General features: G+C 46.5%; 2 protein-coding genes across 2 annotated transcripts in view; one reads left to right on the plus strand and one right to left on the minus strand.

The window, feature by feature from the left end:
* Nucleotides 1-4,628: 4,628 nt before the first annotated feature.
* On the minus strand, nt 4,629-6,137 carry PIGW (phosphatidylinositol glycan anchor biosynthesis class W). Its single transcript, XM_007464895.1, has one exon. It carries the CDS (start codon nt 6,135-6,137, stop codon nt 4,629-4,631), a length of 1,509 nt encoding a protein of 502 aa, XP_007464957.1.
* A 1,669-nt stretch (nt 6,138-7,806) lies between these two features.
* MYO19 (myosin XIX) overlaps nt 7,807-18,514 on the plus strand; it is a 35,643-nt gene continuing 24,935 nt past the window's right edge. The window contains exons 1-6 of the mRNA XM_007464910.1: nt 7,807-7,910; nt 8,570-8,726; nt 9,952-10,105; nt 13,516-13,654; nt 13,989-14,137; nt 15,959-16,072. Coding sequence (XP_007464972.1) covers nt 10,094-10,105; nt 13,516-13,654; nt 13,989-14,137; nt 15,959-16,072 — 414 coding nt within the window. The 5' untranslated portion in view covers nt 7,807-7,910; nt 8,570-8,726; nt 9,952-10,093. The remainder of the gene's footprint in view (nt 7,911-8,569; nt 8,727-9,951; nt 10,106-13,515; nt 13,655-13,988; nt 14,138-15,958; nt 16,073-18,514) is intronic.

Here is an 18,514-nt window from a genome sequence, read left to right on the forward strand (position 1 = left end):
TTAACTTAGAGGCTCAGAAAGGACACCGATTCCCTTGGGCAAAGTGCTGGTGCTGGCCCAAGGCCCTTCCCTCTGACCCTCTCCTGAGAAGCAGAGCTGCTGTCAAGACACAGCGTGCCATCATGTACTCGGTTCCTACCCTGAAGGCTTTGGAGGCCAATATAGTTGTTGCAAAGTATTGTGCCTATGAAAGTCTTCACGATTTTAAGATCAATACATTTGCTGCTCTTACAACTAACTAATCCTGGTAGAATAGGCTAGAGCTGTGATACTGATCTTTAAAAAGTATTTTGGTCACCACATGAAACCGTAGAGATTCACAACCAAAAACCTCATAGTGCATGCAACCCCTTAGCCATGTTGACTTAGGACATTGTGTGGTCACTGTTAGGTTAGGTAACATAGTAAACTGGAGGAACCATTGTTCAGTCCCAAAGGTGTGATTATCCAGTAAGTATTTATGTCTTTGGCCATGTTAGGAGAGCAGAACAGTGTATGGTCCTTAGCTTAAATTCAATAGGCATATAGGATGTGCATGTAGGTTCTGACAAGTTAGACTACATAGCCAAAACCTGCACATTTTTAGAGAATCTTGTGTTTTACGTAAAATGCTCCCAAGGAAAAAAAATACTGTGGCTTTTAAGATCTGTAGGTGCTCCTCTAAAGACTATGTCGGTTAACGTGCCTACTTTATACCTTTTAAACTTACTTTGGATGACGGTTGGTAAAGGACATTGAAAATGCCAAGTTCAATATATAGGTGCTAACTTTAATAACCCTCATTACTGAGTACACACTGGGTACCAGCAAAGAGAGAGTATTCACCCTGGGGGTTTAAATCTAAGTTAGAAAAGGCATTAAAACCCAGATATAAAACGTAACAAAACGAGACCAGAACAGTCTCCTTCCATCTGAGATTACTTTCCCTGATTTGGATTTGTCTTTTAGATCCACTGAGCACAGTGCTTAGTATCTTTGGACAATGTTTCACATACTATAGGTATTTAATAAGTACTTATTGTAAGGTTAGAAAGCTAATTTTGCTTGATAAATTGCTCTTTCTCAAGGAGGTAGCCTGGGCGCTACAACTGTGATAAAACCAACATTTGAGGGGAAGATGCTTAGAAAATTACTTCCCTGTAAGACAATTTTTAGACGTTTTAACTATGTATCTTCATTTTAGAGCAGGCACTCTTTCGCTATTGGTCTATTTTCAACTAAGCAAATATAATATTTAGTGCTGCAGCGAATATTTCATGACTAAGTATCTGCCTCAGAGAGCTTACCTTTAATTAACAAAATAAATGATTGCATAAAAAAGCCAGGGGCTTCCCTGGTGGCGCAGTGGTTGAGAGTCCGCCTGCCGATGCGTGCCCCGGTCCGGGAAGATCCCACATGCCGCTGAGCCTGCGCGTCTGGAGCCTGTGCTCCGCAACGGGAGAGGACACAACAGTGAGAGGCCTGCGTACCGCAAAAAAAAAAAAAAAAGCCAGTTGTTGCCTTTTTTAAATTTCGATATTGGCAATGTGAAGGGCAAGGCTAAAGAATTTTAAAGGCCAAGAAAGAGCGGGCAATCAACAGCAGAAGACATTTTGCTGGTACCTCGTAAAGAACAGTTGGTGTGATGGAGATGTGGTAAATTATCAGCAAAATACCATTCTTTTTCTTCTTTGGGAGGTCAACAATGTGTGAGAAGCCAAGCACAAAACTCAGACATAAATGAGATATGACTAGTCTCCAAGCTACCTGAGTTTAAAAGAAAAGAATATTGATTTGTTCCTTATACTATCTTCATAGACTATACACAAATTCCTAGGGAGCAAAGTATGTTTTTGTATAATTTATACAACCTATTGGACAAGGTGCTCAATAAAAATTGTCATTTTCTGAACACAAAGCTATTAATATATATGTGGTAGACATCCCCAGTTTCTAATTGTGTAAAATTAAAGGCATGGGAATGAGTCACTTACTGAAGGTCATAGGATAAGGTCCTAGACTGGATTATATTCTTCCTTTCTTCTCATTCCCTCTCGCTTCTCTGTCCTCAAAATTGACAGCTGAAAATTCATTAGAACACATACTGTTGTTTTCACTGTAATAACCACATTGTTTTATGTGGTAGCAAAATCAACAGCAGGATGTTATTGAAATTGCCACAGTTGTCCAGATCTGAGTATCTTGTGAATTGGGTTTTCTTTTTCATGACCTGACAGTGGGAAATTGTGTTCTATCTGTCAAAAACAGAGGTACATTTTCCCCACTAAACAAATTTTAAAGGAAAAATAAGATCCACAAGTTAAAATGTAAGCTCCTTGAGGGCTGGGTCTTATTTTCTTTTGTCTCCCCCGGGACCTATATCTGGCATACTGGAACTCAGTAAATCTTTATTGAATGATCTCTTTCTCTTCTATAAACTAAAATCAAGTCAGAATGGTCTTTTTTTTCCTTATTAATTTGTGTTTCTATTAATGCAATTTTATTAGGTTTCTCTTACATGACTTTCCTAACTGGAGGTGCAATAAACACACAGTACATTTCATTCTTAGTTGTGATTCAATGTCTGTAACTGGGAGACAAACTTAGAGATATTTAAGATCTAGGACAAGAAGCAGCAGACCAATTAGACACATGCTCGTTAAGTCATCAAATACTTTAAATTACTATTTTTTTAATGAGAGGACAATATGGTTAGAGCCTCTCAGCCTCCTATGAATGCTTTGAACAGGTAAGTTGTAGGATATTAGCACTGTGACATAGCAGGAAAACCAATCACCTTTCCTAGTCATGCTTAATTTACATACTATAATCTTATTGATTAAATTTCAAGGTTTTTTTTTTTTCAGTCTTTATTGAATTCGTTACAATATTGCTTCTGTTTTACATTTTTGTTCTTTTGGCCCTGAGGCATGTGGGATCCTAACTCCCCGCCCAGGGACTGAACCCACACCCACTGCATTGAAAGTCGAAGCCTTAACCATCGGACTGCCAGGGAAGTCCCTCAAGTCTTCCTTTTTTTTTTTTTTTTTTGGTGGTACGCAGGCCTCTCACTGTTGTGGCCTCTCTCGTTGCGGCGCGTCCCAGCGGCCATGGCTCACGGGCCCAGCTGCTCCGCTGCATGTGGGATCTTCCCGGAGCACAAACCCGTGTCCCCTGCATCGGCAGGCGGACTCTCAACCACTGCGCCACCAGGGAAGCCCCAAGTCTTCCTTTTTGATTGAAAATAAAATCTGACTTTTGTTTTTATAGCTATATAACTATTCAGTAGACTGATTTTTTTAGGGGGAAACTTCTTTTAATAATAGATTACCTCCAAATATAACTGATTGTAGTTAGCAAGGATAAAATGCCACATAAATACCAAATTAGCCATCATCAATATAACAAACTGAAGTAAACTAATTAGTATAATAGTCGTATTTGCTGTTTACCCCCACCCTTACTAGCATATGCCCCTCTACTCCACAGACACACAAAGACTAACTCCTCATCCCATCCATCAGCTCTAGCTCAAAAAATACCATCTGTGGGGAAAACTTTCTTGACTCTACTGTAAAGTCAATTCTTGATTTGACACTCTTGGCAACCTATACTTCATGACTTAACATAGTTTATAACAGTTGTTTAATGTGTTTCCCCCATTAGATTGCAGGATCCAAGATACCAGGAAATTTTTGCTTATCATTCCTAGCAGAGAGTAGGCTAAAAAAATGACTAGTTTTGCCTTGAGACAACAGCTTTGTCTCAAGGCAAAACTATTGTCTAATTATTAAGTATATAAACCACAACAAATAATTCCATCTATTCTATGGAGGATTTAACTGTTTTCTGACTTTATAAGTATTTGATTTTAAACATTTGCTTTCTTATACTGAGGTTTCTTAAAGACTAAAATTGAGCAGTAGTGTTGACAGTTCCACAACTGAGATATTTTAATGTAAATGTTATAAAATACATACAATAAAAAATACAGAATAATAGGTGATATAAGATGGAAAGTAGGGGCTTCCCTGGGGGCGCAGTGGTTAGGAATCTGCCTGCCAATGCAGGGGACACGGGTTCAAGCCCTGGTCCAGGAAGATCCCACATGCCACGGAGCAACTAAGCCCGTGCACCACAACTACTGAGCCCATGAGCCACACAACTACTGAAGCCTCTGCGCCTAGAGCCCGTGCTCCGCAACAAGGGAAGCCACTGCAATGAGAAGCCTGCACACCACAACGAAGAGTAGCCCCCGCTCACCGCAACTAGAGAAAGCCCGTGTGCAACAATGAAGACCCAACACAGCCCAAAATAAAATAAATTTATTAAAAAAAAAAAAAGATGGAAAGTAAAAATCCTCCTCCTCACCCTCCAATCTTCCAGTATCACAACTGTAAACACAACAGTTTCTTTAAAATACTGAAATTTATAAATATTCTAACAAGTCAAGAGGCTTTGTTTCTTCTGTATTGGTTTGTTTTACATGGTGTTGAGATACATTTAAAATATTAAGCATCACTACTGTTAGAGTAGGAATGAAAATTTTTTAATAAAATACACTTAACACTGAGTTGCCAAAAGCCCATTTTATATTTATTCTTCCTCATTAAAATAATATTGCTCAAAACATATACTACCTGTACTGATCACCAAAATTTTACCGTCTTATCTTGCAAGTGCAGCACATATATAACTAAGCAGTTGGTAAACATGTAGAGATTGAGTACAAATAAGGCCCACAAGGTACTGCTGTGTAATGTATCTACCAACAGGTTGACTAGGCCAGTTGTTACATTTGACAGCAAGAAAAAAATTAACTGGTTTCTGTTCATTGCTGTGATTAAACAAAGAGTGGGTTCCTTTCTTTCAGCTTCAGAGACTAGAGATTCTGAATGCTCTCTATTTGCAGCAGGTGATCGGATAAGTTTCCAAGAACATGGTACTGTTGCCCCTTTAATTAGAAATTTGGCAAAATTCAAAATTATGTCACCCAGTAATAAACTACTAAGAAGGATCAGGCAAGAAGCAACTATCCAAATACAAAAGGCTAAATTGGCCATTCTTCGAGATGCTACTTCTACATTTACCTGAACTATGTAAAGAGAGATGAAGAAGCCAATAGCTGTCAATAGAATACAACATGCTACTTTTATCCAGTCTTTGATATGTGATCTTTTTTTAAGTACGTATGATCCTGTTTGAACACCAGCCATGTGTATTGCCACATACCCCAAGGTAGAGATTATTCCTTCTCGGTTGGCATTTAATAAACCAACCCTTGTGCCACTGCCATCACTGCCATACAAAATTAACCTTTTCAGTGGGGTAAAATCAAGGGCTAACTGGTAGAATACAGTAATGCTGATAGCCACAATCCAGGATTTATTTAGGGGAAAAATAATCAAAAGCAGTGATGTTATCAATTTCACAACTATTAAGGTAAAGAAAAAATTCCAGTGAACTCCATACTCGGTTAAATGTTCCTGATAGCCTGTGGATTTTATAATGATTAATCGTCCCACTCCTAGGAAGACTAATGGCCAAACAGAGTACAATGACTTTGTAAGATAAAGTCTGGACCCTTTTGTATATTTTCTCCTAACCTCTGGACAAACCATTGCAGTCCCAAAAATAAAGCCTCCTACTCCAAAATCCATTGCTCCTGTCCCATAGAGCTCGGTTTTGGCAAATCTTCTGGGAAAAAGAGGGAAGTCCACAGCCAAAATGGCAACAGCAGTAAATGCACTGTTAATTACACGGAAACAGGAGATGGCTGGAATGTATTCTGATTCTATACTGATTTTCAAGAATTTTTCAAGGATTTTCCCGACAGGCATTCTGGCATAGCAAGTTCTCCTGCAGTATGTTTCATAGAGCAGCCCTGCCCCAAAGATAATTACAATGAGATACTCAAGGAGGACAAATGAAGCGAAAATGGTCAAAGTGGTCACCAGGGGAACTATTAGGAAAGCAAAGTCAATGAAGAATCGAGTTCTCCAGGTATGTGAAGAACAACATAAGTGCTGTGAGAGAACGATCAGGAGCCCTCTACACAGGATACAGAGTGCAGGTAAGCACAAGCCCTCAGTGATTTCCAGCACGCTCGTTCCATTGTGGTTACTGACAAAAGCTTCCTTCATCTGCTTTTGAGACATTTTTTCTTCTTCCTGTGAAAACAAGAGCAAAGGGGTGGGGCTAATCTGGCAGTCCAGTAGTTAAGACTCTTTGCTTCCACTGCAGGGGGCACGGGTTCCATCCCCGGTAGGAGAACTAAGATGCATTTGTGGAAAGCAACGTTCCTGTGGAACCGGCATATATATGTACATGACTTGGTAATTTGCATAAATATGCACCTGACTTGATTTTACTCTTATTCCTGAGTTTCGGAGCAGAACCTAGGACTTGCGATTCCCCTTACAAGGACTGCTGGAAGAAGCCTAACACTAACATGAGGATAAGGATGTCATACTAATAGTATGAAATTACTGGTTAAAATGCTTTAGCTACTCTCAGTATAAGGCAGACTCACAAAGAAAGTGAATTTGAGATACAAAACCTTAGAGTGGACTCACAGTAGGATAGAAATTCCTACTACAAAGCATGTAAAGGTCATGAAGATATAATATAATGAAAACTGAATACACCTCACTAATGATTTAGAGTCAAATCTGAGACGGGAGGAGAAGAGGGACAGGGAAAGGGAAGGTATTTAAGTATACTTTGGAGTTGGGGGCCCTGGTTTGTCCTGAGCCTCTCTGAACCTCCTGCCTCTAGTACAAAATGCGAATCCTCCAGTGATCTCCTGAGCCCCAGGCTACTCCTTACCTCATTTAGAGGTTAAGGTGTAGGTAGGTAGAATGGATGCTAATCGTGGAGGAGTAGGGGCCGTAAAGTACACACTAGTGTTAATTGTTTTAAAGGGATATAAAACACCTCTCTGCCACATATCCATGTCTGAAAAGTGGCACCTGGGAAGAACACATTTGTTGGCCAAACAAGAACCATATTGAATAAAAGAATGCATGCATGCGTAATGGCCTATCTGGGCCCAGCTGATCTAAAACTGCTGGCCTTTAAAAATAAAAGAGCCCTTTTCCCGACAGACACGCGCCCCGGCCGCGCCGGCCGTTATACCTCAAGTGCTCCTGGTGGTTTCTGCGCCCAGAGGTAGAGGGTCGCGTAAGAGCCAGGGCGCGGGATACTCTCGCAAGGGCGGGACACGAGCGAGCCAGCCGCTTCCGCCTCCCGAACAGCGCTTCCGGCTGACGCCGGGCTGCCTGCGCTTCTGGGCCGGCCCTCCGCGCGCGTCCCCGCCCACGAGTGTGCGCGTTTCCCACCCTGCAGGCTCCCCATGCGCGTCCTTCCCTGTCAAGGGCTTTCCTAGTCCAGGTGCTCTCGGGCCTTGGCCTCGGGCAGGTCGGTAAGAGGAGCTCGGGCGGGAAAGGCGCTTCCCGCACCTCACCACTGGCCCTCAGACCCCACAGCGAGGCCTCGTCAGTGGGGGGTGGGGGTGGCCAGGGCGCCTGGTCTCCCTATGGAGAGACCCACAGCCCCGTGAGGGCCCGGAGGCCCTGAAGCCGTCCCTCCCTTCTCTCCTGCATCTTACCCCAGGTTCTCAGAATATTTTGTCCCGGAGCGAGCCCCCAACTTCGGATGCCGGCGCCCCGGACGAGCCACGTGCGCCCCGCGCCGCGACTGCGCGCCCCGCCCCGAGGGAGGAGCGTGCTGGCTCCCAGGCACTTGGCCCCAGCTGCAGCCCGCGGCTGCGACCCGGCGTTCCCTGCTTTTCCTCCTCTCCGGCTGGCTCCTGACCCCGCCTCCGCCCTCCCCTCCCCGGGCTCTTCCCGCTGCCTCACCCGGCCCGCCTGTCTGCCTTTTCAGTCTGGCCGGCGGGGGCCGCACGCTCGGCGGTTCAGGCCGTGGGACTGGTGAGTGCCACCCCCAGCCGGGTCCGAAGCCCTTTGCGTGCCCGAAGGGACAGGGGAGGCCGGTGGGCCCCCGCGGCGCTGGGGAAGAAGGGGGGCGTCTCTCCCTCCCCTTTCCAAAGCGCCGTTTCCCTTCCCTTTGCCTTTTCTTTTTGACCCTCTCGTAACCCAGGAGGAGGTAGCCCAGCTCTTTGCCTTTTTGCAGAACAAGGACCTTTCCTAGTCACTCACCACCGAGCCGGCAGGGGGCGGCCCGGGGTGGGGGAAAGGTCCCGCTCCTCTCCTCTCCTTGGCTAGGGACCTGGGAGGGGGCGGCTGGCCCCGGGAGGCGACGGGGCAGCCGCGCCCTTGGCTGGGGTCACGTCCACCTTCCCAGGAAGGACGTACTGTCCCCGTGCCAGGTGCTTCCGGAGCGGCATCCCAGCCCTGGGCCCGGCGGGCACCTCGCAGGGACAAGGAGTGTCCGTTCCCGCCGGGAACCTGGGGGCGGGGCTCCCAGGACCCTTACCCTGCTCTTCTCGTCTGCCCTCCCACTGCCGTCTGAGCCGAGGAAGAACCGGAGGCTGGAGGGGAGGAGGGAGGGGGAGAGCTGTTGTTCAGGTTGCCACCTGCCCTGACTAGGGCTTTTCATCTATTCATTACCGTCTCCCTCCTACCCACAGTGGTCACTCCCTTACCAGAAATTCTTGGCTGGTAATCGCGAAGCCGACAGGGAGCAAGAGCTGGGAGAACTGGAGAAAACCGCTCTAATCTGACTTGATTCTGGCAAGAAGTGGACCCTGCATCATAATAACCAGCATTTGCAAAGCGGTCTCAGAGGTACTATCCCATTTGATCCTTAACTCAGTATTGTGAGGTCTGGGTATTAGTAGTCCTTTTTGCAAATGAGGGAACGGAATAAGGCTTAGAGGGGTCTTGTGAACTGCTTTTGAGGGGTTGCGGGCTTTGGATTCTAACCCTACAACCTGTTGTGTTCCCCACTGATCCTCTCTCTTAAGATGAGCTTCTAGTTGAGGGAACTTTGTTGGCCTTGAGTCTCTGGAGCCCTCTGCGTGGCTGTCCCCTGGATGGGGTCCAGTCAGTGTCCAGGGTGAATGTGTCCACCACAGTCCTGATGCCCTCCTCTGCCTGAATTGTCGTTTTTCCAGTTTCCATGGCAGCCCCTATCCCTGAGGTCTTTCAAAGGCTGGATGTATTCAGGGGCTCAAGAAAGTGTCCACCAAGGTCAGTTCATTACTGACACCCCTCATTCTCATCCTCATCCTTCCTTGCTGGGGAGGTGTGAAGCCTGGGAAATTCCAAGTCTGTGAGTCACTTACAGTTTTTCAGAGATAGGCCTAAGCCCAGCTTCACAACAACGGCTCTCTCGGACGGGTTCCCCTCCTCTGAGATCTTCGCCTTCTTAAAGTTAACACCGAACTGTTCCACCTGATTAGTGCTCCCAAATGGATCATCCATCCTTAGTACTAACAATATTTCCCCTCTGAATGAATATTCAGATTTGTACTTTGTAGGGTGCTTTCACCTGGTTGCCCTTCACAGCCACTCCTTGTGAGGTAGACAAGATGAGGAATGAAGGTGGGTGGGGAAGGTGTGATGGCTTACCAGTGAAGGACTGAGCTGTGGCTTCCATCCCACACAGCAACTTTCCTGGAACATCAAAAGTTGACTCCAGCCTCCCTGCCCCACTGACTACTGACTGTACTAAGATAGGACATTTCTGTGTGCTGGAGGGGATAGGGCACGAGGCATCTCTGTCTTCCGGTGTCCTCATCCTGCATGGCACGCTGACTCAGAAGATTTGCAGCCCCACCTCAAACCCTGTAGTAAAACTGGCCCTGAAGGAGCCCAGGGCCCCTCTGGAGGCACCTGTAAGTCTCCCCTGTTCCCTCATCGGCAGGGGGCGGCACAGACTCTCCCTCTCTGCCCAGGCTCACCCGGGTTCTCATTTTGGTTCTTCCTGCTTGGTGTGAGGAGCAGGAGTGAGTCACCCTGGAGAAGCCATCACCTGTGTGTGCCCCTTGTCTTCCCTCTCATGCCACAGGCTCTAGGGTGATTCGTCTCATAGATTCCTCAAGAACTGAGCCCTTTGCAGGACTCATGCCCCAGCCTGTGCCCCCATGACCAGGTGGATAGCACTCCTTGTGCCTGCGACCCAGAACCCTGGCTGACGACTTTAAAGCAGGATGCTCCAGCAGGTAAACCCTCACCCTTCGATAACCCTGGCCCTCAGGCACCTGAGGCACCTCCGCGTCTTTCATTTACCTGAATGAATCTTCCACTGCTCTGACCTGGAAAGAAGGGAAAGACCCCTTAAAGGTCTTTCTTCTTTTTTGTCTTCAGATAGTCATTCCAATGCCTTTCACCTGTTTCCAAGAAGCTCTTCCTGATACCTAATTTGAATCTCCCCTGTTGTGGTTTTTAGCTCTTTTCCCTGGGATGGGTAAGATGGGCGGGGTGAGGGAATCCTTAGGGCATTTTGGTGACCTTACAAGCCTGAGCCGTTGAGGGAGTCCTGAGAGATGTCCCTCACAGCCTGGGTTATTAAGGCAAGTGGAAGGCTGTGGCTTCCAAGAGGAGGTGTTTCTTGAAGCTGAGCCTTAAAGAATAAGTAGGAATTGGGACTTTCCTGGCAGTCCAGTGGTTAAGACTCCACCCTCTCACTGCAGGGGGCATGGGTTCAATCCCTGGTTGGGGAACTAAGATCCTGCGTGCCATGCAGTGTGGCAAAAAAAAAAAGTAGGAATTAGCCAGGTGGAGAAGGAAATAAGCAGTCCAGGCCAAGAGGTCAGCCTGTGCGAAAATGTGAGAGAAGAGGACCTATGTGGAAATATACAAGAATTCTGATGAATGAATCATGGAGTCCACAGTGGGTTGCTGTAGGGACTTGAAACCTGCCCTTACTCCAGGCCTCAGCCTCTGAAAGGCTCCTGTGGCCCCCGTTCTGCCCTTCACTGTGGAGCCCTATCTCATACCCATATCATCCTTCACATGCACCTCTTGGTCCAAAGACAATGCCAGTAGATATTTGCTGAATTTTAATTTACTGAGTGTTGCCACTGGCCTGAGGCAGATGATTCCTGCCCTTTAGGAGATCGCGGTCTAGTGGAGTCCTAGGCAGGTAAGGCAAGATAACTGAGAGTGAGGTCAGCCAGCCTCAAGGGAGTCATGGTAGACTCTGCTACTTGACCTTCTCCCAGCCTTTTGGCTGATGAAACAGGCTTGAAGGCTGGAGAGAAGCATGCAGGACAGTCATCTGCTCTGGGCTTTTTTTATTGTCCATTTTTGACTTATTTCTTATTTAAAAAGCAGTAACATTTATCGTAACTGTACTAGCAGCTGCTCTGTGTTGAGCCCTTGCTATATAGTAGGCACTGTACTAAGCATTTTACACATATAGTTTTGTTTAGTTCTTGAGAAAGATACCATATTATATATATATAGTGCTATTATATCCCCATTTTGGAGATAAGGCTCAGAGCAGTTAAGTGACTTATTCAAGGTCAAGTTCATTATAAGCAATGTGGGAAATATAGGTAAGCAAAAAGAACATTAACGTTACCCATAATTGTACTGCCCAGAGATAACCGACATTTCAGAGAATATCCTAGATTTTTTTCCCTAAATATGTATTTTTAAAATATTTAAAGGTATCATTCTCTTTGTAATCTGCTTTATTTCATTGTAAGGATGTACTATAATTTAAGCTACTATTTGGACATTTGGGTTATTTTCAATTGTTTTGCAGTTGTAAATGTTTCTATATATACTGAACATTTTTATGACCTTTACATAGGATCATGTTCTAGAAGAAGAATTGCAAGCTTAAGGGACATACGTAGTTTTAAGGCCTTTAATATATTATTGCCTAATTAGAAGGGCTGCTTTTAACAAAATTATATTATAATAGCTAACTTCTGGTGGAAGAGACCAGATGCCTTTTCTAAATACTTTATGTGCTTGTTAGCATCTATGAGGTAGATGCTACCACCATTCCCATTTTACAGATGAGGAAAATTGAGGCACAAAGAGATTAAGAAATTTACACAAGATTATACAACTAGGAAGTGGTAGAATCAGGATTCAAACCCAGGCAATCTAGCTTTCAAGTCCAAGTCAAGGACCATTATACTCAGCTGCCTCTCTGGAAGGATAAGAGCTGTTCATAAATTATGGATGGGGGACTTCCCTGGTGGCACAGTGGTTAAGAATCCGCCTGCCAAAAAAAAAAAAGAATCCACCTGCCAATGCAGGGGCATGGGTTCGATCCCTGGTCCAGGAAGATCCCACATGCCGTGGAGCAACTAAGCCCGTGTGCCACAACTACTGAGCCCACGTGCTGCAACTACCGAAGCTCAACGCGCCTAGAGCCCATGCTCCGCAACAAGAGAAGCCACCGCAGTGAGAAGCCCGTGCACCGCAATGAAGAGTAGCCCCCACTCACCGCAACTAGAGAAAGGCTGCACGCTGCAACAGAGGCCCAGCGCAGCCAAAAAAAAAAAGCAAAAAAAAAAAATTATGGATGGCTGTGTGAGGTATTTTCTTTTTTCCCCTAGAGCAGAGGGATTCGCATAGACCCAGTCATGCTCTGACCTTGGTAGTTATCCTGGAGGCCAAGAGCCTGCTTTGTACGTGCATCATCGTGGGCCCAAGTTCAGAGAACAGGCAACATCTTTGGAAAGAAACTTATTACTGGGCCTCTCAAATGACACTTGCCTCCTTGGCTTGAGAGTTTGAACTCTAAGGTTAAGTAGTATCATTAGAAACCCACACGTGTTATATCACAGACCCCTTCCTCCAGAAGCAGATTTCAGCCAAGTTACTGTCTTCTTTTATTACCCACACCATCTTTCCTGCAGCCCCCAGGGAGAAAAGAGGAGCAATGGGATCACAGGAGGAAAACAGGGAGAGGAAACATGTGGAAAGTGTTGGCATTGAGGATGGGCAAGGGAGAGGGAGAAAGGGCCCCTTTCCCTTGGTGCTCATTCTTGACCTCATCTGACTTCTGAGCCAGGCTTCTTCTCAAGTAGACCAGGGCAGCAGGAGCTAGTTAATTAACCAGGCTAAATTTAAGCCCCAAGAGGCGGGTGCTGAAGACATGGGGCTACCTCATAGCTGAGTTTTCATCTCAAGCTGAATGGTCTCTTTCAAAAAAAGGGCCAAACCATGGTTCTTTTCCTTTGCAGTTCTCCTGTAGCAGCCCCCCACCTTGGGCCCCACCCCTGCCAGCCCAGTAATGCTGGTAGCTGGCCCGGCTGGAAGCTGGAACTCATGGCAGAGGAGAGGGGATAGCATTTATTGATTTACTGAGTACATGTTATGTGCCAGGCACTTGACTAAGTGCTTTGTATATGTCTTCTTATTTTTCTTCCAAATAGCCCTGTGAGTTGATTTTATTTTTCCTAATTTACAAATAAAGAAGCTGTGGCTCAGAGAGGTTAAGTAACTTACCGAGTCTCACAGGCCTAGTAAGTGGCAGAGCTGAAGTTTGAACAACCAGGCTATGATACTAGAGGCTTGTTCTCTTTCTACTATACAGGCCCCCACCCTTATGTAGCTGCCAGCTGGTCTGAGTCCCAGCTCTCCTGGCCCTGTTACTCCCTCCCAGGTTAATGGCCACAGTTCAGGCTCTGATGCCCATGGCGGGGAATCCCTCAGAGAAGACCTGCAGGAGTTCCTGAGCGGGGAGGCCCCGCTGCACCAGCTGGATGACCTCACCAAGGTGAATCCTGTGACGCTGGAGACAGGTATGGGCCCCCCCTCTCCTTGAGTGTGCCGTCTCCAGTGGGTGGAGGCGTGATGAGGGTATTCAACACTGCTGCCCCTGGCCAGACTAAGGCAGGCAGGACTCCTGACCTGGAGCCAGACCTCTGCCTGGTAGCTGCCCCCGGGCTCCCCATTGCAGCCTTTGCTCCAGATGTGGGGCTCAGCTTAATTAGATCTTGTACCTACTCTTCAGGGAGCTGCTGGGATCTAATGGTTCTTGGCTAATTGCAGAGGGAGCGCTGTTAGGCGGGTGTTTGTATGTGCAGTTTATGTCTCCATTTGAGCCAGAGTTTGCTAAAGGCACCTCTGCCTCAGTCCTGAGGTGTCTGCAGGCCCGGTACATGGCAGACACGTTCTACACCAGCGCTGGCTGCACCCTGGTGGCTCTGAACCCCTTCAAGCCCATCCCTCAGCTCTATTCACCAGACCTGATGCAAGAGTACCACGCTGCTCCTCAGCCCCAGGTAAGACTCACGGCTGCCTGTGGCCTCAGGGCTCCCCCTCCTCCCCTAGGCTACCCTGTCCTTATCCATGTATTCACCAGCCAGGTAGTCATTCAGAGTCTACTGGTGCCATGGCCCTGCCCGCCAGGAGCTCACAGAAGTTAGGACATACACCAGTAGGTGCAAAGTTGGAGATAAATATTTGTTCAACTGATTTTGGAACTTAAAATAGGGACATAGGACAGATGATTTTTATTTTCTTTGTGAATTTATTAGTAGGAAAGAATTTACAAGGGTACATTTGTGTATTTAACAAACCACTTTTTTGGGAAAAGGATAAAATGACATGTGATAAGGATTGCCCTAGAAAATTCAGCACATATTCATCTCCACTGATTGGAATGCCAAGTAACTTCTTTTTTTAATAAATTTATTTAATTAATTAATTTATTTATTTTTGGCTGTATTAGGTCTTCGTTGCTGTGTGCGGGCTTCCTCTGGTTGCGGCGAGCAGGGGCTTCTCTTTGTTGCGATGCGTGGGCTTCTCATTGCGGTGGCTTCTCTTGTTGCGGAGCACGGGCTCTAGGCTCGTGGGCTCAGTAGCTGTGGCTCGTGGGCTCTAGAGCTCAGGCTCAGTAATTGTGGCGCACGGGCTTAGTTGCTCCGCGGCACGTGAGATCTTCCCGGGCCAGGGTTTGAACCCACGTCCCCTGCATTGGCAGACAGATTCTTAACCACTGCGCCACCAGGGAAGTCTGCCAAGTAACTTCTTGTGGGGGTGAGGGTGGAGCTGGTGCAGGCAGGGAATAGACCAGTTGATGTTAAAGTGCAGGGAGAAGCAAGAGCAGACTTGCTGGCCAGAGGGAGGTATTGCAGAGAGAGGCAGGAGATGAGATAAGCCAGGACTGTTGAAGGGTCTGATGCACCACAGCAGGCAGAGTGTCCACAGAGGTTCTTCATCAGGCGTGGGGGTGGGGCTGTGAACGGAGCCGACTGTGGGGATAATTACCTTGGAAGTTGGGGGAGTTGGGTTCAGGAAGGTGAGACAGGAGACAGAACAGTTGGAGGCTTTGTAATAGTCCAGGTGGGAGGTGGATGGGGTGAGGGCAGGGGGAGAGAGGGATGGTTCTGACACCATCCAGAGTGATGTCCTATCAATCGTTCCTGGCCAGATGGTGCTGCGCGGGCTGTGCATTGTGCAGGTTGCCTGGCTCACGCGTGGTTAGTGTACGAGTGGAAGCCAGGAGAGGCCTGGCCAGAGAGCCCATATCTGACCGACTCTGCTTCCTCAAAGGCAAAGCCATGTCCTGGTCCTCTCTGTTTCCTCAGTGCCCAGCACATTGAGGGCAATTAATACTCGTTGATGGAAAGAAGAACAGTGACTTTGGAATTCAAATCACATGGATGCACTTATTTGCTGTGTGGACTTGAGAAGGTTATTTAACCTGTCTGAACCTCAGATTTCTCATCTGTAAAATACAGTTAGCTGTCCAACTAATGTACAGACTTCTTAGGCAATACCTTGTAAGAAAGTTGTTGCAAATTGCAAAGTACAATAACATAAAATAATAAATAGCAGAATAAGACTGTTGAGGTAAGATAAGATGCGAGGATAAAGTGTTAATGTCATAGACTGGTCAAGGCCAGCACTGCTTCCAAACTGAGAGAAGATGAATGCGTAGAGCCCACAGTTGGGCCTAACATTGTTACTTCCAGGAAATTTTTCTAGACAAAGCCTCTGCCACTGCTGTGGGCAGGCTCCCCATCTCAGCTGTCATTGGATCAACCACTCCTTGAAGACAGGTGTTTGCTCACATGAGCTTTCATCCCTTGATGTTTCAGAAACTGAAGCCCCACATCTTCACTGTGGGTGAACAGACCTACAGGAATGTCAAGAGCCTGATCGAGCCAGTCAACCAGTCTATTGTCGTCAGTGGAGAGAGTGGTGCTGGAAAGGTAAGAGGGCCTCTTTCCCACCCTGTCAACTTCGTGACTGGCTGGACGGGCAGAGAGGCAGAGGAGGTCACTCCTCTTGGATTCAGTGTGCAGCAGTGGGCGGGAGCTGGGCAGGAAGTCAAGAGGCAGGGTTCTAGTCCATGCTCTTCCACCAGCTCTGCTGTAACCCTGGGTGAGATTCTTTTTTCTCTGAGCCTTCATTTTCTCATTGAAGGACTCTCTCAGCTCTGACACCATTGGAAACAAAAGTCAGCTGTTGGGGGTTCCAGCATAGTGCTTAAGAGCACATCAGAAAGATATTTAGCTTTTGCAAACCTCATTTCTTTCTTGTGTAAAATGGCAGGGAGGGAAAGACCAACACGTAACTCATGGGACTCCTGTGAGAGTTAAATGATCTAGTGCGCATAAGGCACTTGGTGGCATGCTGGGCACGTGGCAGTACTCCTCCAAAAGTAGTTAGCATTCCAATAAGGAAGTAGCCGACCTGCATTTCTGGGTTGCCCTTGATGGCAAGGGCAGTGCATTGGGCCAGCTGCGGGGAAGGACAGAATCTCCTGATGTGGTCATGTGGTCCCTAGGTGGCAAAATCTTAATAGGTGAGACAGAGTGTTGTACAAGGATGAGTGAGGAGTTGCACGGCTGGTCAGAGGAGGCTGCTGGCCCAGGCCTCGCCACCTTCTTGTCGAGCCTCACCAGCCACCCCACCCCTTCCTCAGCATTACCTTCACAAGGGATTCTTTGGACCATAAACCCCTCTGCCTACACTCACATGTGAAAGCATTGCTGAGCACTGAGCACCTGCCAGGTTCTAGGCTCTGGGGTAGCCAGTAAGGAGTGGCAGGGGGAGGAACAGAGGAAAAATGCAACATCTGGCTTTCAGGGGGCTCTTAGCTCACTGGGAAAGACAGGGAAACAGATGGAGACAGCAAACTGTAGGGATGAGGGCTAGGACTTGGGTGAAGAGGGGATCTTTGAGAGCTATATCAAGGTCGCCGGTGTAGTGGCTGATGCCCAGCTCCTGGATGAGCCCATTGTCCTCCAGAATTGCTCTGGGCAGCTGAGGCTGGACCTGGCCCTAGACCCATGCAACCAGAGCTCAGTAACCCTTTATTGAACAGCCAGTGTGGTCGTGGGCTGGGCCTGGTATCTTTTTCAATTTTAATTAATTAATTTTTTTTTTTTTTTTTTTTTTTTTTTTGCGGTACACGGGCCTCTCACTGTTGTGGCCTCTCCCATTGCGGAGCACAGGCTCCGGATGCGCAGGCTCAGCGGCCATGGCTTACGGGCCCAGCCGCTCCACGGCATGTGGGATCTTCCTGGACCGGGGCACGAACCCATGTCCCCTGCATCGGCAGGCGGACTCTCAACCACTGCGCCACCAGGGAAGCCCTAATTTATTTTTGATAAATAGTAACATAGTGACATAGCTCAAAAATCAAGCAATACTACAAGGTTTACATAAAAAAACAGCAACCCTGCCCCATATCTCTCAGCCCTATGCTTTCACATCTTTTAGCAGTTTGTTTGGGTGTCTCCATCCGTATTTCTAAACAACATGCTTATATTATTAGCTATTGATTTTTGTTTTGACCTTATCTGTTCATTTCCTACTTTGATGAGGATTTAGCCCTTTTTCCCTGCCCCCAAGTACATACATACATATCACGATTCCTGGGTAAGTTAACATATAGTACTTGTAATTACAAGTATGTATGTATTGTTCCCAGCAGAGCCCTGTAACATACTATGATTATATTTCTTTTCTTGTGTAATTTTTCTTTGCCTCTACTTAATAATTGCCCCCACTTTTTCACTTGTTTAGTTTCTATATACCTGTTATTAATTCATTATCAAACTTGTCACCAAAACTGGAAAACACCTACCCAACAGGTGCTTTTTTTTTTTTTTTTTTTAATCGCACCGCTTCCAGGATCTTAGTTCCCCAAGCAGGGATCGAACCCGTGCCCCCTGCAGTGGAAGCACGGAGTCTCAACCACTGGACCGCCAGGGAATTCCCTCAGGTGCTTTTTTTTCTTGGCGATGCCCTTCCTAGGGTTCTCACATCTCCTACTCGCATCCAGACTGGTGGCTGCCAAGGGCTGCTGCCACACAGCTATTACCGGGGAGCTGTGTGCCTCACTCTGGGGATCCAGATTGTCCTCTGTTCTATGATAAATCTCTTGTTGTTGGAGCCCAATGGATTCCTCTTCATCCTTTACTGCCTTGTTTTTATGGAGCATATTCTTCAGTAGCTTCCCGACAAAGGTTACTTGGAGGGCATATTTTTGAGTTGTTGCACATCTGCAAATGTTTATTCTGCCTTAATTTGACATGTTAGCTGGATATTATAATTTCAAATTGGAAATCATTTTCTTTCTGAATTTATAAGTTATTTTCTTATATATTCTTTTTTTTTTTTTTTTTTTTTTTTTTTTTTGTTTT

This window comes from Lipotes vexillifer, unplaced genomic scaffold, assembly GCF_000442215.2.
Source record: "Lipotes vexillifer unplaced genomic scaffold, Lipotes_vexillifer_v1.1 scaffold788, whole genome shotgun sequence".
Taxonomy (NCBI): Eukaryota; Metazoa; Chordata; class Mammalia; order Artiodactyla; family Lipotidae; genus Lipotes; species Lipotes vexillifer.

What these genes read in the sequence shown, in the direction of transcription:
- PIGW (XM_007464895.1), bottom strand. Translation starts at nt 6,137, where the DNA reads ATGTCTCAAAAGCAGATGAAGGAAGCTTTTGTCAGTAACCACAATGGA.